This window comes from Pleurodeles waltl, chromosome 7 (assembly GCF_031143425.1).
Source record: "Pleurodeles waltl isolate 20211129_DDA chromosome 7, aPleWal1.hap1.20221129, whole genome shotgun sequence".
Lineage (NCBI taxonomy): Eukaryota > Metazoa > Chordata > Amphibia > Caudata > Salamandridae > Pleurodeles > Pleurodeles waltl.
Window position 1 is genome coordinate 12,437,839 of NC_090446.1, and position 24,844 is coordinate 12,462,682.

The 24,844-nt window shown below is 46.4% G+C and overlaps 1 protein-coding gene across 1 annotated transcript; it reads right to left on the bottom strand.

Moving 5' to 3' along the window:
• Positions 1-1,565: 1,565 nt before the first annotated feature.
• LOC138303551 (perlwapin-like) lies at positions 1,566-23,210 on the bottom strand. Its single transcript, XM_069242793.1, has 4 exons — positions 23,061-23,210; positions 6,981-7,163; positions 5,633-5,735; positions 1,566-1,716 (listed from the first exon to the last, which is right to left on the bottom strand). Exons 1-3 carry the CDS (start codon positions 23,122-23,124, stop codon positions 5,650-5,652), a joined length of 333 nt encoding a protein of 110 aa, XP_069098894.1. The 5' UTR covers positions 23,125-23,210; the 3' UTR covers positions 1,566-1,716; positions 5,633-5,649.
• Positions 23,211-24,844: the final 1,634 nt, after the last annotated feature.

A 24,844-nucleotide genomic window follows, 5' to 3' on the forward strand; every position in this document is an offset into this window, starting at 1 on the left:
GCCACAGGGGTAACAGGACCTTCCCCTTTCTCCCTGACCGACCTGTTCAACCTACCAGTTGCCATGGCCTTGACACATGTGCAGCATGTTGTTTGAACATGGGCATTGATGCATGTCTTAGACCTGCCATCCCCCCAAATACATGAATTTTCACAAATGTTTATTGTTTTGGAGTTACATTAGCAAATATTATCCGCACATAAAAGTATGCTTTTATGTTTTAAAATTGTAATTAATAAATGTTATTTTTTATTAATTCAATGTTATGTTGCTTTATGTATTACTTTAGCAATCTGTATTTTTTAAAGAAATATGAAGTTATTCACGTTTAATTGATTATTATTTAAATATATGCAGTAATTGCATGGAAATATATGTGTTTATTTTTTATTTACTAATATTTCTAAAGTAAATATGATTTTAAATTACAGGTGGCTTTTTGCTTTTGTTTACAAAAGTTCTTTTAATGAACATTTCTCTTTTATTTAATAATTACACTTCTTTATTAGTGGTAGTATATTTTAAATATATATATGTTGAATAATGTTACAGTGATATTGAATACTGTATTTTTAAATAGATACTTCTGAAATGGCATGATCTAATATATGACATTTTGCAGTTAGTATTTTGGTAGCAGATATTTTAGATTCAATACTTTGGTCATTTACTTTTTATTTATAGGCATTCAATATTGTGGTCACATATATTTGGCATTGATTTCTGTGCCCTGCCAGCTCCACACCTTCCCGTTCTTCTATCTTCCCTTCTAGGTCCCTCCTCCTGCCCCATGCGCTCTTTGTCAATCCGCCTCCTTATCCTAAATGTTCGCGCCCCCTAAAATCCATCCATCTGTTCATTATGGTTTCACCCTCCCTACCTGCCCCATACCAGTACGCCTGGCCGGCTCCCCCTTGCCCCATCACAGTGCCCCCGCTCTTGTCCCTCTTGGAGCTTATACCTCCTCCTGCTACCACTCAGGGTGTCCTTAACAACCTTACTTCTTATCAACCCCTCCCCTCTGCAGTAGGTAGTGGGCAAAGGCCACTGTTGCTGCCCCGATGCAGGATATGAAGGGGGCAGGGTAAGGAGGGAGGCGTGACTCCAATCTTAAGTCACATCATCCAGTGTTCAGCAGCCATATTGAAAGAGTTTGGGCATCTGATACCTAGCATGATAGCAAGAGAGAAATGTCAGAAATTTAAGGCGTGGTTTAGAGTTTGGCCAATAGTTACTCACTCAGATTAGGATATAATGCACTTGTAATCAGGCGGACGGGATGGCCGATCCGTTTGTGATGCAGTACCCATCCCTCAAACGCTACTCCTCCCTAGCTCAGGTTGGAAAGAGATGATTCTGCTTCAAAGACTAGAGTGCTGCAGAGTTTAGCTCCCTGATCTACCTGTCCCCAGTGGATCCTCTGGTCATGGGTGGCCTGTTCGGGCTTTGGCCTATGTCTTTCCTAGAATTGCTGCTTCTTTATAGTCTTCAAAAGCTTTTTACATAAACCGTTCCCTGACCATCATCACATGCAGGACACACAGAGTAAAACAAGGGACACAAGCAAAGGCCTAACACTTTATTTCTAAGTCTACTTTCAGAAATAGTTTGTCTTAGTTTCTTCTTCAAGGTGCTCATGTTTTAGGGGTGTTCATGTGTCAGCTGGTGATGTCCCAATCATCAAGAAACCTCCAGGTCAGCAGAGGGTGGACTTCCCTGAGGAGTAAAGAGAAGTGGAAGCTAATGTGTTTTAGCATTCAAGAGTCCTAAAGCAATGCGACGATTTCTCCACAAGCCTAGACTGGACAGGACAGGAGATTACAACAAATTACCAAAAATATATGTTAATAAACTGAGGATTGTGCTGGTCACATGCTGACTTTAACAACAGGAAACAAACATCCATTCCCTGCTCCTATATCTCAGACCCCTGTCTTCATAGGGTCTGTGCCCTAAGAGGCAACTGGCAGGACCTATACCTCTCCAACTGCACCTAGTGCTTAGTTTGTAAAGAAATAAAGTTTTACTTAACAACTCTCTGCTGGTGCTCTCGAATGGCGCATTTCTCAAACACTGGGATAGTGAATACTAAACTGCCTATTAAAATTCTACCTCGTGCCTCTTTCTTCTACCACCCTAGACTTCCACCGTCTTTATCCCATGAATTCCAAGAACACCTATTCTTTCTTACACCACCATAGACCTCCTGTCTCTATCTCAGGAACACCAAGGCTGCCTGGTGAAGAGTCTACCTGAAGCCTCTGTCGTCCTCCACCCTACACTTCCAGTTTCTTTCCAATACAAGAATACGAAGAATTCCTAAACTTGAGTTCACCACATGCCTATTTCTTTTATTACCCTTCTCTACTCTTCCTGTCTCTTTATCTCAGGAACTTCAAGGCTGTCTGGCCACAGTTACACCTCCTGCGTCTTTCTCCCACACCCATACACTTCCTGTCTCTGTATCTCATTAATTCCAAGGCTGCCTGGCCATGATTCCACCACATGCCTCTTTCTTCCACCATCCTACACTTCCTGTCTCTGTATCTTATAAATACCGAGGATCCCTAGTCTTGAGTTCTCCTCATGCCACTTTCTTCTACCACACTACACTTCCTGTCTCTGTACCTCATAAATACTAAGATTCCTAATATTGATTCCACCACATGCCTCTTACTTCCACCACCCTAGACGTCCTGTCTCTTTAGCTCATAAATGCTAAGATTCCTGATATTGATTCCACCTCATGCCTCTTTCTCCCACCATCCTGCACTTCCTGTCTCTTTATCACATGAACTTCAAAGCTATCTGGCCACAGTTCCAACTCCTGCCCCTTTCTCCCACCACCATACACTTCCTGTCTCTGTATCTCATGAATACAAAGGATGCCGAGCCTTGAATTTACCTCATGCCTCTTTCTTCTACCACCATACACTTCCTGTCTCTTTATGTCATTAATTCCAAAGCTGGTTGGCCATGATTCCACCACATGCCTCTTTCTTCCACCACCATACATTTTCTGTCTCTGTATCTCATTAATTCCAAGGTTGCCTGGTCATGATTTCACCACATGCCTCTTTCTCCCACCATCCTGCACTTCCTGTCTCTATATCTCATGAACTTCAAGGCTGTCTGGCCACAGTTCCACCTCCTGCCTCTTTCTCCCACCACCATACACTTCCTGTCTCTGTATCTCATGAATACGAAGGATGCTGAGCCTTGAATTCACCTCATGCCTCTTTCTTCTACCACCCTACACTTTCTGTCTCTTTATCTCATAAATGCTAAGATTTCTAATATTGATTCCAACTCATGCCTCTTTCTCCCACCATCGTACACGTCATGTCTCTTTATCTCATGAACTTCAAGGCTGTCTCGCCATGGTTCCACCTCCTGCCTCTTTCGTTCACCGCACTTCACTTCCTGTCTCTGTATCTCATGAATACGAAGGATGCTGAGCCTTGAATTCACCTCATGCCTCTTTCTTCTACCACCCTACACTTCCTGTCTCTTTATCTCATAAATGCTAAGATTCCTAATATTGATTCCACCTCATGCCTCTTTCTCCCACCATCCTGCACTTCCTGTCTCTATATCTCATGAACTTCAAGGCTGTCTGGCCACAGTTCCACCTCCTGCATCTTTCTCTCACCATCCTGCACTTCCTGTCTCTTTATCTCATGAACTTCAAGGCTGTCTGGTCACGGTTCCACTTCCTGCCTCTTTCTTTCACCGTACCTGACTTCCTGCCCAGTATCTCATGAATACCAAGGATGCTGAGCCTTGAATTCACCTCATGCCTCTTTCTTCTACCACCCTACACTCCCTGTCTCTTTATCTCATGAACTTCAAAGCTGTCTGGCCACAGTTCCACCTCCTGCTCCTTTATCTCACCACCATACACTTCCTGTCTCTGTATCTCATTAATTCAAAGGCTGCCTGGCCATGAGTCCACCACATGCCTCTTTCTTCCACCATCCTACACTTCCTGTCTCTGTATCTCATAAATACCGAGGATCCCTAGTCTCGAGTTCTCCTCATGCCTCTTTCTTCCACCACCCTACACTTCCTGTCTCTGTACCTCATAAATACTAAGATTCCAACTATTGATTCCACCACATGCCTCTTACTTCCACCACCCTAGACGTCCTGTCTCTATAGCTCATAAATACTAAGATTTCTAATATTGATTCCACCTCATGCCTCTTTCTCCCACCATCCTACACTTCCTGTCTCTTTATCTCATGAACTTCAAAGCTGTCTGGCCACAGTTCCACCTCCTGTTCCTTTATCTCACCACCATACACTTTCTGTCTCTGTATCTCATTAATTCAAAGGCTGCCTGGCAATGATTCCACCACATGCCTCTTTCTTCCACCACCCTACACTTCCTGTCTCTGTACCTCATAAATACAAAAATTCCTAATATTGCTTCCACCACATGCCTCTTACTTTCACCACCCTAGACTTCCTGTCTCTTTATCTCATGAACTTCAAGGCTGTCTGGCCATAGTTCCACCTCCTGCCTCTTTGTGTCACCGCACTTGACTTGCTGCCCGGTATCTCATAAATACCAAGGATCCCTAGTCTTGAATTCACCTCGTGCCTCTTTCTTCTACCACCATACACTTCCTGTCTCTTTATCTCATGAACCTCAAGGTTGTCTGGCCACAGTTCCACCTCCAGCCTCTTTCTTTCACTGCACTTGACTTCCTGCCCGGTATCTCATGAATACCAAGGATGCTGAGCCTTGAATTCACCTTGTGCCTCTTTCTTCTACGACCCTCCACTTCCTGTCTCTGTACCTCATAAATACTAAGATTCCTAATATTGCTTCCACCACATGCCTCTTACTTCCACCACCCTAGACTTCCTGTCTCTTTATCTCCTGAACTTCAAGGCTATCTGGCCACGGTTCCACCTCCTGCCCCTTTCTTTCACCACACTTGACTTCCTGCCTGGTATCTCATGAATACCAAGGATGCTGAGCCTTGAATTCACCTTGTGGCTCTTTCTTCTACCACCCTACACTTCCTGTCTCTTTATCTCATCAATACCAAGATGCTGAGCCTTGAATTCATGTTGTGGCTCTTTCTTCTACCACCCTACACTTCCTGTCTCTTTATCTCATGAATACCAAGATGCTGAGCCTTGAATTCACCTCTAGGCTGTTTCTTCTACCACCATACACTTCCTGTCACCTTTTCTCATGAATACAAAGGTTTCTTAATCTTGATTCCAGTGGGCAAAACTGCAAAATGTTTTCTTACCTAACATGTTTTTTTTGGAGAAAAATTGTCATACAACATCTTAGCGAGCAAAAAATACATGAAAAGCGTTACCAGATTGAAAAAAATAACGCAAAGCAGGCAAACACCAACAAATGAGAATTAGGCGAGATCTTGCTTGCATAGAAAGCTTTTTTCCAGAGTCTTCCTATTGGCAGGTAGTATGTATGTTATGCAGTTCTAGTAAGAACAGCCCCATCTAAACAGTCACACCCAGCCACAAAGCAGCCCACTTCTCTGATACCCCAACAAGCAAAGAACGATGGAGATTGAAATGGAAACTCTCAGACCATCAGGCAGGTTACTTTTCTGTAGCATGTCACAAGTGCAGACGTCACGCGTACCATGGTGAGGCGTTGAGTTAGTATTTCTCGCATGTGTCAGTGCAGGTCCCCGCACAGCATGTCAGTAGTTCAGGGCAGTCGTTGTCCTCTTCACAAGGGTTCTCTTAGGAAACAAAAAAACAGATGATGGAATGAGATGGATTGGAATCTGATAGACAGAGCACTGTGGTCAGAGGGGGTGTACCCCTAGTAGATCCCACTCAAACACCTCATCTCGCGTGGCACATGGGTGTCATGGTGGCGGCTCACAGATTTGGGTGTCAGGGGTCTCTCGTCTCTCTTATGCACTCAGTGAGGTGACACCCTGAAGAGAATGCTCCATTAATTGTCTTACCTCTGATGACATTCAGCTGTGACTTAGGGAAGCCCAAGCTTTGGATCCCTCCCTGTAACTGGTCCTGCTACAGGGGAACCAGCCTCCTCTTTTTCACAACTGTGCTCCTAATTTCCTGCTGTACCGTCCCAAATTGGCAGCTCGAACAGCAAGGATATCCTTTCCTCCTGTCTTCACTTCTTCACTGTATGTGCCTCAAGCTCTCTTCTATTCCGGGTACCACCATCTATCACTTCATATTGTTCACTGTGTTTTTGCTTTATTTTCTCGAGCTCTCTGCCATTGTGTGCCCCTCGTACGCCCTCATTGCCCACGCCCTTCTCCCTCTCCACCCTGCCTCTGTTGACACCAGGCCTCTGTCAGTTCCCCTTGATCAGACACAATGGCATCAAAACTGACACATCGCTCGAACGGTGGCTCGGACATGTAGCGCAAACATGTTCTGGGACTTTTTGGAGGCAATCTTGGGGAATCTCATGTGTACACTCCTTCCAGATCTCCTAACTGCCAATGTTGTGGGATCTCATCCAAATACTCTAGTAACCAGAACAGCTTCTCACCTTCCTGGTCCTATCCACTGATCCTGTGAATCTAGCTCTGGGTTGTGAAGTCTGGCCTAGAGGTCTTCCAAGGTGCACAAGCATCACTAGATCTCAAGAACTTTCAGAACTTTTGTCCTATTACTAAGCTGCCTTCTAAGGGTAAAGTTCTTTCATAAGTAGGGAAGCCGAAGGTTTAATATCCTATCATGCACTAGGGCCTCTGAGCCTTTGACCTATCAAGTCACTTTCCAGTTCTCATCACAGAGGAAAGTACATAGTGAACCTTGTGTGTTGTTCCCTGGCTAGCACCTTCAGCAGGGACTACTGCTGAGATCTTCTGACCTCTCAGCAGGCCCATGTGCTCTGTGATATTATCAGGGCTGCATGAACAGGGGTTCCAACTGGGGGTACAATGACCTTCTCTTTATTAAATCATATTCCTCAGTCAGGGAGGAGTTGAAAAATTACTCACTGAATATTGGGAGCAGGCATTTGTTTTGCCCAGAAAATGAGCAACACTTGAAGCTGCCGTCGCAATCTCGGTCATTTTCACAGGGCTTGCACTTTTGCTTGTCGCCATCTGGAATTAGTTGACATTCGGTGACTTCATTCACACCTGGGCACTCGCCCCTATGTGGCTTCGCCTCGCTGGTACCTGAAAGAGCGGAAGTAGAACCATCAATGGCATTCAGCAGTTGGATCCAACCTCCCCAGATCCCCCCTTGTCGAGGTTGTGAACGAACCTCATGAGTATCAGGTGGGCTGGTGATGTGATGGGCTGGGGGAACTGGCCAGTGACACGAGGTAGAGCGTGCTCTTGTATGTATGTAAGTATGTATGCATCCATGTATGGATTTATAAACTGATTACTTAGCAAAACATCTACAAAGCCTTCCAATTGGGGCAATGGGTCAAGATAGGTCTTTCAGAGATAGACTCTACTGTTTTCAGTAACTTTATAGAAATCAGGTTGCAGGAATCCAGGCGGTACCTAACTCCCTTCAGATACACTGCACTACACCTTTAAATACTGAGAGGCTGACTTCATTATTGGCAGATAGAGTAATGACATTTTCTGCCCCTGCGGACATCGCTAGCATTTCCAGGAGCCACCATCATGGCGGTTGCTGGAAATACATTGTAAGTTTGACGGATCGCTCTGTCAACATGTTGGAGCCGTACATCAAACGTACAACTTTTGTCAACCCTCCTCATCATGGGGGCATTCTTCCATGGCATGGGGGCCACTTAAAGGTTTTCACTGCCCCTTACCACCACTTTTATCATGGATATAACGAGCAGTGAAAACTAGCCATGTGTCCACCCAACCTAAATATGGCAGGTGGACACATGGCCAAATACCCGACATCAGCCCTTATTCCATCGGCCATCAGCGGTACATATAGGCGTTGGAGAGAGGGCAGTCTTTACCATCTATTCACTGAAGGTCCGCCGACCCTCAAAGAGATGTTTGGACCATCACATTGTCAGAAAGGGTACTCCCTCACCACTGCGATGGAGTTACCCTTCCCACTAACATTTAGCCCCTTAATCTGAGCGTGTCGAACCAGTAACTGAAGCACATGAACTTTAAGAGAATTTTAAAATCTGAGATTCCCCTATTTAGGGTGCAATATGGCCACATTAAGCCAACTCCACTACACCTTTAAAAAAATAAAGAATAGATGTGTGATGTTTATTCAACTACAGTGGGGACTTCTAAATCTCCAATCTAAGGGGCAGATGTATACTTTTTGCTGCAAACCTGCGTTAGCGCAAGTTTGCGGCAAAATGATTAACGCTGGCTAGCGCCATTCCTAAACACTGGCCGGGCACCATATTTAAGGCCCTGTTAGCGTCCTTGGGAAGGACGCTAACAGGGCCTGGGAGGCGTAGGGGGAAACGGGGATTGTGCACCAAATTATGGCGCTTCACTGTTTAGAGCCAAAAAAATTGCCTCTAAGCAGTGTAGCACCATTTTCGGGCGCACAAGTCCCATGGACATGGCTCCTGTCTTAGAAAAGACAGGAGCCATGCCCACCACCCCTGGGCATAGCCATTGGGGCCAGCGCTGTGCAGGTGGCCCCAAGTCAGGGCCCCCGAGCGGCGTTGAACAGAAAAAAAAATAATACCTACCCAGACTTACCTTTGGATGGGTCCCCCGTCCGTGGGTGACCACCTGGTGTGGGTAGGGGTGCGTGGGGGTGTCCCTGGGGACAGGGAAGGGCACCTGTGGGCAATTTCAATGGTCTCCGACCATGGAAATGTGCCTACAGGTCCCCTAACACCTGCCCATACCCAGACGTTAAATAATGACGCTAAGCAGGCTTAGCACCATTATTTAAGGTACCCCTCCTCCTGTGCGTGATTTTTGCACAGGAGGATAAATAAGGCGCTAGGACCTTTGAGGCATTTTTTGCCCGGGAATGCCTACCTTGCATCTCATTGACGCAAGGTAGTTTTCCACATGCAAAAAATGACGTTAACTCCAATATTTTGGCGCTAGACATGTCTAGCACCGAAATATAAATATGGGGTTAAGTTTATGCGGGATTTGCGTAAAAAAAAAATGACGCAAATCCGGTGCAAACAGAGTATAAATATGGGCCAAAGTACGTAGCTTGCCTTCCAAGCAATCAGCCCACAGGGGAACATGTCCATCCCTTGAATTCCAAAGAACTTGGCCAATGGACAGGTCTTTGAATGGACCTCCGTCACCCCGCTGCTTCCAAGTGAAAGAAACAGAAGTTATTTTTCTGTCACATACAGCGAATGGGACTGTTTGCAACTCTGAAAACTTATTTTAATTTGTACAAATCCTATTTTAGGAATCTGTTTGCAGCTTCACAAGGGATGTGTTGTAAGCGTCCCTTCCAAATATCAATTCTTTAGGCAACCAAAACCTGCAAAATATTACAAATATACTGACCTCTGAATTGGTGTGGTAAGCCATTTACAAACAAGGGGTCACCATGTGACCCCTTCCCCATTGTGAATTTACAAAAAAGAGGTTTGTTTAGGAATAGGCAATGCCCCAGAGAACCGACTGACAAATCTCCAACAAACATTTTAGAAAAAGTAAACCTTTCTTTGTAAATGCAGTCTTGTATCCTTAAGTTTAGTTTAAATAAAGTTTCTTCATTCAATTGTAATCAGTCATGCTGGTCCGCTGACCTCAGCAAACCACCATCGCTGGGATGGCATCCAATAGGAGTAAGTCTTAGTTTGTAACTTACTTCATTATTATTCTTGGGTTGGGTCACATCATTACCCACGCCAAAAGGGATTAAAGCACATTGAACTATGAGTTCCTAGGTCTGTATGAAAAACTGCACACTAGTTCTATAATACTGGTTGCACTTTTTAATCAGTATTTTGCAATCCGTGTTTTGTGCATCAAGTCCAAGCTTTTTATTAAAAGTGAACTTTTCTTGCTTCCTTAAATGAAAAAGGCTGTACTTAAAAAAAAAAGTTAACTTTTTTAACTGTGATCACAAACATGGTGGTTTGCTGAACCCAGTAGGCCACCATCTCTCTGATGTCAACCAACTGGAGAAGGTATAATTTACAAGGCTGTATCTTCAACTAATCGGGCTGAGGATGTAATCTACAACTGATTGGACTGAAATTTACAATAATTGGCTATGAACATCTTTTTAGGAAATGGGCTTATACTATTGAAATGATGGTGGTATTGGAGAAGTACATTTTGATATAAATAATGTAAACAAAAGGAAAATGTGAAGAAAAACAATGTAAATAAAATATTTGTAATTATTTTTGACATGTAAAGGAAATAGTGATTAACACTCAGATGTCCTTGAATAATTTGCAATGGATGATTTGATTACTGTACAAATGGATTGAATTGGATCCATAGCAATGTAGATTTGTGCGCCCCACTGTTATTTTGTTTTGATATTTACCGGCCTGTTGTTTGGTTCCAGTTTACACATTTTGGCAGCAGGTGTGATATAGTGCTTAGAGCACCGTATGTATTAACATTACAATCCGATAAAATTGGAGGAATGTGCAACTGAGGTAGTCATTGCTGCCTATATGCTTTTGTAATTTACAAGGTAGGTCATAGTGTGACCTGTTCTGAATGAGAATTTTGTGAACCAACCTTTTAAAACGTAGGCTGGGTTCACAAAGCTCCACACTGGTCACATCATTACTGGTCACAATTTGTGTCTAGTTTCCTGCGATCAGTGTTTAATACAAGACATCATTCCCTGGACCACCTACTAACCAACAAACTTTTCTTTAACATTTGCAAACGGGAAGGGGTCCGATCTGTACGCATTTCCTTTTGTGAATAGCTTAGCACCCCAACTGGGAAATGAGTCAAAATTCAAGGCCCTAATAACAAAGAGCCTCGCACTCATGGTGGAGGCTCCGCAGTTGTGGGGGGTCTCCACACTCTTGGGGGATCTCCACAATGAGAAACTGCCACGTGGAGATCCCACCACGACTGCGCAGCCCCCCTGCCCTCCACGAGTGCAGGAGGTCTTTGCGGAGCAGCCCTCAATATTTTATAACCAGAATTCAATTGCAAAAGATTGATACCTCTCATGGGGGCCACTGTTTGAAAGGAATGGCCGCCTAGTGCCCTTTCAAATGCTGATTCCCTGTGGAGGCGCAAACCTGTTTGAGGACTCTGCAGTGGTGTAACAAAGATCCCCGCTTCCCCCTGCGGAGTGGAGGGCCCCTGAGCTCGAGGGCCGCCCTCAGCACACTACCCGGACCTGAGAGCTCCTGAGTGAGTCTAGAGAGGGGGGACTCCTCCATGCACCGTGCAGGGGCCCCTCAAGTGTCATTAAGCAACAATTACCCTGTCCCGCAGTTGGGTTTGTACGCATTAGAAAACATTTTACGGTCTTTTTTGTTTAATTAGGCTGATAGGAGCGTGACGTCACCCTTCTGTGCATTCACACAGAGTTTTGCACAAAAAGAATAAAAACCTGCGCAGGTTAGAAAAGCAAAGCGGAGAGAGCATTCATTCCCTCAGGAGGATTGTGATTGATTAAACATGAGCTGTGTCAGGAGGACACTGAGTGGGCGGCTTCAGCTCAGACTGTGCAGTTGCTTGCACTGGAAATCATATCCCATTCTTTCATTTATGAATATTGATCACATCACTTTGCAAGAGCATCTTTTTTGCACTTTTTCACTTGATGGAGCAGCCATTGTTACGGTTTGAATCATCATTATTTGGAAAACTTGAATATAGACGATATTTTGCACTTGGGGGCATATTTATACTCCGTTTGCGCCGGAATTGCGTCGTTTTTTTTGACGCAATTTCGACGCAAAACTAACTCCATATTTATACTTTGGCATTAGACGCGTCTAGCGCCAAAGTCCATGGAGTTTGCGTCATTTTTTAGCGTGGACACCTACTTTGCGTTAATGAGATGCAAGGTAGGCGTTCACGTCTAAAAAATCGACTCCGAGGCATGTGCGGCGGATTTATACTCCCGGGCAAAATTCACGCCCGGGAGTGGGCGGGTCAAAAAAATGACGTACGGCCGCTTTTGCGCCGTTTTTTAGCGCCTGCAAAAGGCAGGCGTTAAGGGACCTGTGGGCTCTGAAGGAGCCCAGAGGTGCCCTCCCATGCCCCCAGGGACCCCCCCTGTCACCCTTGCCCACCCCAGGAGGACGCCCAAGGATGGAGGGACCCATCCCAGGGACATTGAGGTAAGTTCAGGTAAGTGTTTTTTTTTTAATTTTTATTGTGGCATAGGGGGGCCTGATTTGTGCCCCCCTACATGCTACTATGCCCAATGACCATGCCCAGGGGACATAAGTCCCCTGGGCATGGCCATTGGGCAAGGGGGCATGACTCCTGTCTTTGCTAAGACAGGAGTCATTTCTATGGGGGTTGGGAGTGAAAAAAAATGGCGCAAATCGGGTTGAGGCGAAAAAATTGCCTCAACCTGACTTGCCCCATTTCTTGACGCCCAAGCCCCATATCCCCCTACGCCGGCGCTGCCTGGTTGGTGTACGTCGTTTTTTCCACGCACACCAGGCAGCGCCGCCGGCTAACGCCGGCTAACGTCATTGATTAAATACGGCGCCCGCATGGCGCTTCAGAATGGCGTTAGCCGGCGCAAATTTTTTTGACGCAAAACTCCGTTAGCGCAGTTTTGCGTCAAAAAGTATAAATATAGCCCTTGGTGTGTTTCTTTCGTGCTCTCCCTTTTATCCCCCGTAGGGCTCAGCGTACGATTAATAACACTGCGTGTCCTGTGAGAATGTGTCTCTCCTTCCAAGTGACCTTTGCAGGCCCCGTTTGCACCACGTTGTTGTTTGTGCTCAGCTCCTGGGAGGGCAGATGAAATAATAAGCACAAGCCCTTGTGGAGTCCATCATTCACTCCTCACTCCGATGCACCAACCGTAATCCACAGTCCCTTACCCTCAGCTGGTCACTTGTTCATCTGCATTTACTCCTCCCAAACCTTGCCCTCCCTGGTCTACCCTTGCCACTGGCCACGCCCCCTGTGCCCATTCCCAACCCTTGCCCTCCCTGGTCTACCCTTGCCACAGGCCACGCCCCCTGTGCCCATTCCCAACCCTTTCCCTCCCTGGTCTACCCTTGCCACTGACCACGCCCCCTGTGCCCATTCCCAACCCTTGCCCTCCCTGGTCTACCCTTGCCACTGGCCACGCCCCCCCTTGCCACTGGCCACGCCCTCTATGCCCATTCCCAACACTTGCCCTCCCTGGTCTACCCTTGCCACTGGCCACGCCCCCTGTGCCCATTCCCAACCCTGGTCTTCCCCAGTCTACCCTTGCCACTGGCCCCGCCCCCCTGCACGCATTCCCAACCCTGGTCTTCCCCAGTCTACCCTTGCCACTGGCCCGCCCCCTGTGCCCATTCCCGACGCTTGCACTCCCTACTCTACCCTTGCCAATGGCCATGCCCCCTGTGCCCATTCCCAACCCTTGTCCTCCCTAGTTTACCCTTGCCACTGGCCCGCCCCTGTGCATATTCCCAACCCTTGCACTCCCTACTCTACCCTTTCCAATGGCCACGCCCCCTGTGCCCATTCCCAACCCTGGTCTTCCCTAGTCTACCCTTGCCACTGCGTACTAGCCACGCCCCCTGTGCCCATTCCCAGCCCTTGCCTCCCTAGTCTGCCCTTGCCACTGCTCAGTCTGGCCACGCCCCCTGTGCCCATTCCCAACCCTTGTCCTCCCTAGTCTACCCTTGCCACTGGCCACGCCCCCTGTGCCCATTCCCAACCCTTGCCCTCCCTGGTCTACCCTTGCCACTGGCCACGCCACCCTGTGCCCATTCCCAACCCTTGCCCTCCCTGGTCTACCCTTGCCACTGGCCACGCCCCCTGTGCCCATTCCCAACCCTTGCCCTCCCTGGTATACCCTTGTCACTGGCCACGCCCCCTGTGCCCATTCCCAACCCTGGTCTTCCCCAGTCTACCCTTGCCACTGGCCCGCCCCATGTTCTCATTCCCAACCCTTGTCCTCCCTACTCTACCCTTGCCACTGGCCACGCCCCCTGCGCCCATTCCCAGCCCTTGCCTCCCTAGTCTGCCCTTGCCACTGCTCAGTCTGGCCACGCCCCCTGCGCCCATTGCCAACCTGGCACAGCTACTGGCTGGTGCCTGTGCGTCTTCTCACTCTGGGCCCAGTAAAGGCGTTTGTTCATTCTGAGCCCCTATTCCTGGGCAAGCCGTATCCATTCTGACCCCACTCGTTACCCATTCAGCGTGTCCCCCCCGCCTCCTGGTGCAGCCCGTCTGTCCCCCCCGCCTCCTGGTGCAGCCCGTCTGTCCCCCCGCCTCCTGGTACAGCCCGTCTGTCCCCCCCGCCTCCTGGTGCAGCCCGTCTGTCCCCCCCGCCTCCTGGTGCAGCCCGTCTGTCCCCCCCGCCTCCTGGTGCAGCCCGTCTGTCCCCCCCGCCTCCTGGTACAGCCCGTCTGTCCCCCCCGCCTCCTGGTGCAGCCCGTCTGTCCCCCCCGCCTCCTGGTGCAGCCCGTCTGTCCCCCCCGCCTCCTGGTACAGCCCGTCTGTCCCCCCCGCCTCCTGGTGCAGCCCGTCTGTCCCCCCCGCCTCCTGGTGCAGCCCGTCTGTCCCCCCCGCCTCCTGGTACAGCCCGTCTGTCCCCCCGCCTCCTGGTACAGCCCGTCTGTCCCCCCCGCCTCCTGGTGCAGCCCGTCTGTCCCCCCGCCTCCTGGTGCAGCCCGTCTGTCCCCCCCGCCTCCTGGTACAGCCCGTCTGTCCCCCCCGCCTCCTGGTGCAGCCCGTCTGTCCCCCCCGCCTCCTGGTGCAGCCCGTCTGTCCCCCCCGCCTCCTGGTACAGCCCGTCTGTCCCCCCCGCCTCCTGGTACAGCCCGTCTGTCCCCCCCGCCTCCTGGTACAGCCCGTCTGTCCCCCCAGCCTCCGCCCACACCCTTTCTCTGCCCTGCCTCCACTTTCACCATCACCCTCTTGTTCTCAGTACAGTTATATTTTTGATAAAATGGTTTGACTTCTCAATAAATCAGTGCCCACAATACGGCATTTTATGAAGACGAAATACAAATCACCAGAGGGACTGACTGTGGAATGACTCCCTCTGCAGGCAGAGGCTGCCTGGTGCACACTGGTCGCACCAGGGGGGGCGCTGCTTACACTGAGAGGTGCCCACAGAGTCCAAGGGCACACACTTTACAGAGGGAACCAGCGGGCACTTCTCACGGGGCCTTGGAGTGAGCTTCATGTCAGTGCACGCGTAGCCCGTGTGCAGAGATGGTTAAGGTGTGGGCCAAGCGAGTGACTGCCAAGGGCCCCACCTTCCAGGGGCCCCTGTGGGAGTAAACGTCATCCCTCTCCAGCTCACCTCCGGCTCTCTGTATCCGGCCCCCTCCTCTCTCTCTCCCTCCTTCCCAGAGTCACCCCAAGGGTTTCCGGGGTCCCTGGCCAGACGCACTTCAACTCTTTCATCCTCGAAACCTGTTTCCAAACGTTTGTTGGCATCTTGTGGGCTACACCTTGTACAGAACGGAGTAATGAAATTCAAGGGGGGCGCAAAGTATCTCTTGCCCAGGTCCCTCAAAAACCCTTAAGACCACACTGCCTTGTAACTAGCGTTTATTTCTGACGTAAATATAGTGACCCTGAGACCACAAATCTATCATTCTATAAGCGTACCCTGAGATCACAAATCTATCATTGTATAAAAGTACCCCGAGACCACAAATCTATCATTGTATAAAAGTAACATGAGACCACAAATCTATCATTCTATAATCGTACCCTAAGACCACAAATCTATCATTCTATAAGCGTACCCTAAGACCACAAATCTATCATTCTATAAGCGTACCCTAAGACCACAAATCTATCATTCTATAAGCGTATCTTAAGACCCCAAATCTATCTTTCTATAAGCGTATCTTAAAACCACAATCTATCATTCTATAAAAGTACCCTGAGACCACAAATCTATCACTCTATGAAAATACCACAAATCGATCTTTTTGAAAAACTACCCAGAGACCAAAAATCTGTCATTCTATAAGAGTACACTGAGACCATAAACCTAGCAACATATAAAAGTACCCTGAGACCACAAATCAATCATTCCATAAAAGTACACTGAAACCACAAATCAATCATCGTATAAAAAAGACCCCTGAGAACACAAATCTATCATTCTATTAAAGTACCCTGAGACCACAAATATATCATAGTATGAGAGTACCCTGCGACCACAAATCTATCATTCTATAAAAGTACCCTGAGACCACAAATATATCATTGTATGAGAGTACCCTGAGACCACAAATCTATCATTCTATAAAAGTACCCTGAGACTACAAATCTATCATTGCATACAAGTACACAAATCTATCATTGTTTAAAATTACCCAGAGACCACAAATCTATCCTAGTATAAAAATACCCCGAGGCCACAAATCTATCATTCCATAAGAGTACCCTGAGGCCACAAACCTAGCATTCTATAACAGTACCCCGAGGCCACAAATCTATCATTGTACAAAAGTACACTGAGACCACAAATATATCATTGTACGAAAGTACCCTCAGACCACACATTTATCATTCTATAGGAGTACACTGACACCACAAATCTAGCATTATATAAAAGTACCATTAGACCACCAATCTATCATTCTATAAAGTACCCTGAGACCACAATTCTATCATTATATAAACGCAGCCTGAGACCACATATTATCATCGTATGAAAGTACCCTGAGACCACACATCTATCATTCTATAAAGTACCCTGAGACCACAATTCTATCACTGTAAGAAAGTGCCCTGAGACCACACATCTATCATTGTATGAAAGTACCCTGAGGCCACAAACCTATCACTGTATGAAAGTACCCTGAGACCACAATCTATCATTGTAAGAAAGTACCCTGAGACCACAATCTATCATTGTAAGAAAGTACCCTGAGACCACGAATCTATCATTGTATGAAAGTACCCTGAGACCACACATCTATCATTCTATAAAGTACCCTGAGACCACAATTCTGTCACCGTAAGAAAGTGCCCTGAGACCACACATCTATCATTGTATGAATGTACCCTGAGACCACAAATCTATCACTGTATGAAAGTACCCTGACACCACACATCTATCATTGTATGAATGTACCCTGAGACTCAATCTATCATTCTATAAGCGTATCTTAAGACCCCAAATCTATCTTTCTATAAGCGTATCTTAAAACCACAAATCTATCATTGTATAAAAGTACCCTGAGACCACAAATCTATCACTCTATGAAAATACCACAAATCGATCTTTTTGAAAAACTACCCAGAGACCAAAAATCTGTCATTCTATAAGAGTACACTGAGACCATAAACCTAGCAACATATAAAAGTACCCTGAGACCACAAATCAATCATTCCATAAAAGTACACTGAAACCACAAATCAATCATCGTATAAAAAAGACCCCTGAGAACACAAATCTATCATTCTATTAAAGTACCCTGAGACCACAAATATATCATTGTATGAGAGTACCCTGAGACCACAAATCTATCATTCTATAAAAGTACCCTGAGACCACAAATATATCATTGTATGAGAGTACCCTGAGACCACAAATCTATCATTCTATAAAAGTACCCTGAGACTACAAATCTATCATTGCATACAAGTACACAAATCTATCATTGTTTAAAATTACCCAGAGACCACAAATCTATCCTAGTATAAAAATACCCCGAGGCCACAAATCTATCATTCCATAAGAGTACCCTGAGGCCACAAACCTAGCATTCTATAACAGTACCCCGAGGCCACAAATCTATCATTGTACAAAAGTACACTGAGACCACAAATATATCATTGTACGAAAGTACCCTCAGACCACACATTTATCATTCTATAGGAGTACACTGACACCACAAATCTAGCATTATATAAAAGTACCATTAGACCACAAATCTATCATTCTATAAAGTACCCTGAGACCACAATTCTATCATTATATAAACGCAGCCTGAGACCACATATTATCATCGTATGAAAGTACCCTGAGACCACACATCTATCATTCTATAAAGTACCCTGAGACCACAATTCTATCACTGTAAGAAAGTGCCCTGAGACCACACATCTATCATTGTATGAAAGTACCCTGAGGCCACAATCCTATCACTGTATGAAAGTAACCTGAGACCACAATCTATCATTGTAAGAAAGTACCCTGAGACCACAATCTATCATTGTAAGAAAGTACCCTGAGACCACGAATCTATCATTGTATGAAAGTACCCTGAGACCACACATCTATCGTTCTATAAAGTACCCTGAGACCACAATTCTATCACCGTAAGAAAGTGCCCTGAGACCACACATCTATCATTGTATGAATGTACCCTGAGACCACAAATCTATCACTGTATGAAAGTACCCAGAGACCACACATCTATCATTGTATGAATGTACCCTGAGACTACAAATCTATCACTGTATGAAAGTACCCTGAGACCACAATTCTATCATTGTAAGAATGTACCCTGAGATCACGAATCTACCATTGTATGAAAGTACCCTGAAACCAAAAATCTACAATTGTTTAAAAATACTCTCAGACCACAAATCTATCATTGTGTAAAAGTACCCTGAGGCAACAAACATATCATTGTTTAACTGTTCACGATACCACAAATCAATCATTGTTTAAAAGTTCCCTGAAAAGACAAATCTATAATTGTTTAAAAGTTCCCCGAGACCACAAATCTATCATCGCATAAATGTACACTAATACCACAAATCTATCCTGTAACCGTAGCCTGGGCCCAGAAATCTATCATACGAAGGTACCCTGAGACCATAAATCTATATATGTGTAAAAGTACCCTCAGACCAGAAATCTATCATTGTAGATAAATACCCTGAAACCACAAATCTATCATCGCATAAACGTACAGTAAGACCACAAATCTATCATTGTGTAAAAGTACCCTGAGACCAGAAATGTATCATTGTATAAAAATACCCTGAGACCACAAATCTATCTTTGCATAAAAGTACCCTAAGACCACAGATCTACCATTGTCTAAGAGTACACTGACCACAAATTTAGCATTTTATAAATGTACCTTGAGACCACAAATCTATAATTGTTTAAGAATACCCTGAGACCACTAATCTTTCATTGTGTAAAAGTACCCTCAGACCAGAAATCCATCATTGGATAAAAGTACCCTGAAACCACAAATCTATCTTTGCATAAAAGTACTCTGAAACCACAAATCTATCTTTGCATAAAAGTACTCTGAAACCATAAATCTATCTTTGCATAAAATTACCCTGAAACCACAAATCTATCATTGTAAGAAAGTACCCTGAGACCAAAAATCTATCATTGTATGAAAGTACTCTGAAACCATAAATCTATCTTTGCATAAAATTACCCTGAAACCACAAATCTATCATTGTAAGAAAGTACCCTGAGACCAAAAATCTATCATTGTATGAGAGTACAATGAGACCACAAATCTAGCATTATATAAAAGTACCCTTAGACCACAAATCTATCATTCTATAAAGTACCCTGAAACCAAAATTCTACCATTATATAAACGCACCCTGAGACCACAAATCTATCATTGTATAAACGTATCCTGACATCTCATATTTAGCATTATGTAAACTCAGCCTGAGACCACATATTATCATCGCATGAAAGTACCCTCAGAGCACAAATCTATCATTGTATAAGAGTACACTGAGACCACAAATCTATCATTGTATAAAAGTACAGTGAGACCACAATTATATCATTGTAAGAAAGTACCCTGAGACCACAAATGAAAGATTGTTTGAAAGTAACATGAGACCACCATTCTATCATTGTAAGAAAGTACCCTGAAACCACAAATCTATATTTGCATAAAAGTACCCTAAGGCCACACATCTAACATTGTCTAAGAGTACACTGAGACCACAAATCTAGTGTTATAAAAGTACCCTGAGACCACAAATCTATCATTGTATGAAAGTACCCTGAGACCACAAATCTCTCATTGTTTAAGAATACCCTGAGACCACTAATCTATCATTGTGTAAAAGTACCCTCAGAGCAGAAATCCATCATTGGATAAAAGTACCCTGAAACCACAAATCTTTCTTTGCATAACAGTACCCTATGACCACAAACCTATCACTGTATAAGAGTACCCTGAAACCACAAATCTATCTTTGCATAAAATTACCCTGAAACCACAAATCTATCATTGGGGAAAGGTACCCTGAACAGCAAATCTATCATTGTAGAAAGTACCCTGAGACCACAATTCTATCATTATATAAACGCACCCTGAGACCACAAATCTATCATTGTATAAACGTATCCTGACATCTCATATTTAGCATTAAGTAAACGCAGCCTGAGACCACATATTATCATCGTATGAAAGTACCCTGAGAGCACAAATCTATCATTGTATAAGAGTACACTGAGACCACAAATCTATCATTGTATAAAAGTACAGTGAGACCACAATTATATCATTGTAAGAAAGTACCCTGAGACCAAATATCAAAGATTGTTTGAAAGTAACATGAGACCACCATTCTATCATTGTAAGAAAGCACCCTGAAACCACAAATCTATCATTGGGGAAAGGTACCCTGAGACCGCAAATCTATCATTGTAGGAATGGACCCTGAGCCCACAACTCTAACATTGTGGAAATGGCCCCTGAGGCCACAACTCTATCATTGTGGAAAGGTCCCCTGAGACCACAAATCTATCATTGTGGAAAGGTTCCCTGAGACCACAAATCTATCATTGTGGAAAGATTACCCCGAGGCCACAACTCTATCATTGTGGAAAGTTCCCCTGAGACCACAAATCTATTATTGTGGAAGGGTACTCTGAGACCACTACTCTATCATTGTGGAAAGGCACCCTGAGTCCACAAATCTATCATTGTTTAGGAATACCAAGAGGCCACAATTCTCATTGTGGAAAGGTCCCCTGAGACCACAACTCTATCATTGTGGAAAGGTCCCCTGAGACCACAACTCTATCATTGTGGAAAGGTCCCCTGAGACCACAACTCTATCATTGTGGAAAGGTGCAGTGTGGCCACAAATCCATGTGGAAAGGTACCCTGGGTTAAGCAGGCACTAGTAGGCATCAGTAAACTCATTAACCCCTCTTCCCAAGCCAGACCTGGTGGTGCCCTGTTAATACACATTTGCTGGCAGCTGGATCATGTAGAGCCCATTTACAGCTGGCCAGCTGGGATTTCCCCTGGGTCGGTGTGCAGCTCTGATGTACCAGAGGTGCACGGCCCAGTGAGGCTGTCAGTGATGATAATGTGTCTCCCTCACATAGCGCGGATGAGGTCATTTCACAAAGGGTTTTATGGTCACCTGAAGTAGAACTCATTGGGGGTCACTTTACATATAAGGGTCAGTGAAATAATGCGCAGGAAAGGGCCAATTTATGCGGCACGGTTGAGTAAATTATGCTGCAAGAAAAGTCAAATTATGCGGCATAATGCGGCACATGTTGTTTAGTATGACTTCGTTATTTCATAATAGTTCAGCTTAGTAACAGTGGGCATTGGTAACACCTCATTAGTACCACTTTAACACCCACATATAGCACTAAGCAACATAAAGGTGACCAGTCTAGCTTTGCAAAGGGGCTCCTACAGTCTGGCAACATGTGACTCTGCATTTTTAGTAAGTTTCGAACTGTTTGAGTTACAAAATGTTTTTTGTTACAATCTGCAGATTATGCGGCAAATAGTGGATTATGTGGCAAATGCAGCAAATCTATAATCATGCAAAAATCGACGCTGCCGCACAATCACATAATTGCAGTGTCCATGCATATAGGGAACTTTGTCCTACTCTGCACTGCTGTGCACCCTTAAGTGGGTGTGGCCGGCACAGACTGGGACCGTGTGTGGTATTACTGTCACCGAGCTTTTCAGAGGCACTACACAAAGACACACCGACAGTCAAAGAGTGCATCAGTGGGAGACAGACCAGCTAGTTAAAGGCCCTGAGCCGCCCCCTTGCAACCGGAGGCCTGGGCTCAGTTTAAAGTGGAGGGCAGGACCCCCCCACCCCCCAGGTAGGTGCAGTCAGCGATGACACCTCCTGCAGTGTGATACCTGTGCTGGTCCCAGGAACCCTGTCCCCTCCGCCATGGGGCGCCCTCAGGAGGTGCATTGAGACTGCACCAGGTCTATGCTGCAGTCAGTCAGTGTGCCTGCTGAGATGCCTCACAGGCACCATCACAAAGGGTCCCCCCTGTTCCTGGGCCACATCCCCATGCAAATGAGGGAATCTCTCCTGCAGATTGCACGGGTACATACTTAGGCTGATATGACCCATATTACAGAATGGGCAACGCACGCATCTGCACCCCTTCAGCAATGCCAAAGTGCCCGAGGGAAGCAAACAACTGGTGCCCAGGGGCACCTCCTGTAAGAGTGAGCCTGTGGTACTCCCACACATACACATAAATGCAGGGCCAGCTTTAGCACTGGTGGGGCCCAGTGCAACCATCTTTTTTGACCCCCCCATGACCTCCGGATTCCCTCACTAGTACCCCGCAAAAGTGCCCCTGATCCCTCTGTAGCCCCTCTCTCACATACATTTCATTTGTTTTAAAGCCCTGGTAAAGGCTGGTTTTACTAATCTACTCAGCTATCCACTTGACATACTGATCTGTTCTTTGCAGCAGGCACATTAACCCTCTGCACTACTTTATGGAAAGTCAAAGCTGCCCCTAGACAAAAGTCCCATCTCCTCTCTAGCAGAAACATTAATCACATTATCTTGATATTTTTATTGCTGCCTGAAAGCTAGACCCACCAGCAAGTGTTTTAAAATAGAAAGTTACTGCTCAACTAGGCAGCCACCTTTGTCAATAGCGCCCCCCTTCCAGGTCAGAGCCCAGTGCGGCTGCACCAGTCGCACCCCCCTGTCACTCCACCCTGCATTAATGACTTTGTGAAGCGCCCTGATGCCTTCAGGGTTTAGACGTGTTTTTTTTATGTCAGTTTCCTAAAGGTCACTTACCTTGTTCAGCACTGTCTGCCAGCACCAGGCCCAGCAGCACGGACAGAGTGAGTATCCTTAGCATTGTGCGTGAGAGCGCGTGACCCGCAGCAATCTGTGCGTGACGACAGGGCAAGAGGGATGGCTCACGCTGATGGGTGAGGATGGCACTGCCTGTATTTATAACTTACCACCCCCTCCAGGGCAGCAGCAGAGAGGCCTCCCTCAGTGTCCCTGCCAGGGAGGGATCACCATCGTGCCTCTGGGGCGCACAGGCTCATGTGACAGCTTTGCCAGGGCGTGCTAAAGCTTCCCACGCGGGGCGCGTAAGAGGACCCTTGAATTAACAATGTCGGGTGCCTCGGGCAGGTGGCATCATCTATCTGCAGACACTTATCCCTGTTCAAGGGCAGAACAAGAGGCTGTTGTGCAAGTGGAGGGGTCTGCTGAAGTCATCTTTTGTGATCTGCACACGTGATGCCAAGGGGCTCAGGTAAAGGGGTGGGGGGTTGGGAGGGGGTCTCAGTTAAAAATGTGTGACGTACTCCTTAGTTTGGGTACACCGCTACCCTCTGCTCCAAGGAGGAACAAAAAACTATTGTGCAAGTGGAGGGACGTGCTGACATCATCATTTGTGATCTGCACATGTGATGCCAAGGAGGTCCGGTGAAGGAGCTGGGGGCGGCGGGTGCTCGATGCACATAGAACCCCCCACCCCTCTTCCATAGCAGGACTGCAGCCTTTGGGCAGTCCTCTGATGTCATGTTCTGGGCCTGCATCCAACGTGGCAGGGGGGCGTGCTTGCTGGTTTGAACATACAGACATCCCCTCTGCTCCAGTAGATAACATGACTCTAGAGTGCACGTTCAGGGGCCCTGAAATGTAGTCTTTTTTGACCTGCCCCTCAAGTTGCTAAGGGGGTGAAGAGCTGAGTGGGGGCATGCTCCTCAGTGCATGACCAGACTCATTGTGGGGTGTGGTGTGTAGAGTGTAAGGTGTGGTGTGTGGTATGTGGTGTGTGGGGTGTGGTGTGAGGGTTGTAGCGTGTAGTGTGTAGGGTGGGGGTGTAGTGTGTGGAGTGTGGTGTGTGGTGTTTGTGGTCAGGGTGGGTAGGTTGTGGGGTGTGTAGGTTGTGGTGTGTGGTGTGTAGGATGTGGTGTGTAGAGTTTGGAGCAACTGTGTGGTGTGTAGGTTGTGGGGTGTGGGGTATGGGATGTGGTGTGTGGGGTGGGTGTGTAGGATGTGGTGTGTGGTACATGGTGTGTAGAGAGTGGTGTGTGGCATATACAGTGTGGAGTGAGAGTGTAGGGTGTAGTGTGTGGTGTGTAGGGTGTGGGGTATAGGGTGTGGAGTGAGGGTGTGATATGCTGTGTGTAGGTTGTCGGGTGTGATGTGTAGGGTGTAGGGTGTAGGGTGTGGATTGTGGTGTGTAGGGTGTGGTGTTTAGGGTGTGGAGTGGTGTTGTGGTGTGTGTATGGTGTGGGGGTGCTGTGTGGTGTATAGGGATGGAGTAGGGATGTGGTGTGTGGTGTGTAGGGTGTGTTTTGTGGTGTGTAGGGTGTTGTGTGTGGTATGTAGGGAGTGGTGTGTGTTATGTAGGGTGTGGTGTTTGGTGTGTAGGGTTTGGTGTGGTGTGTAGTGTGTGGTATGTAGGGTGTGGTGTGTGGCATATATGGTGTGGAGTGGAGGTGTGGTGTGTGTAGGTTTTGGGGTGTGGTGTGTAGGAAGTGCGGTATGGGGTATGGGGTGTGGTGTGTAGGGTGTGGTGTGTAGGGTGTGGAGTAGGGATGCGGTGTGTGGTGTGT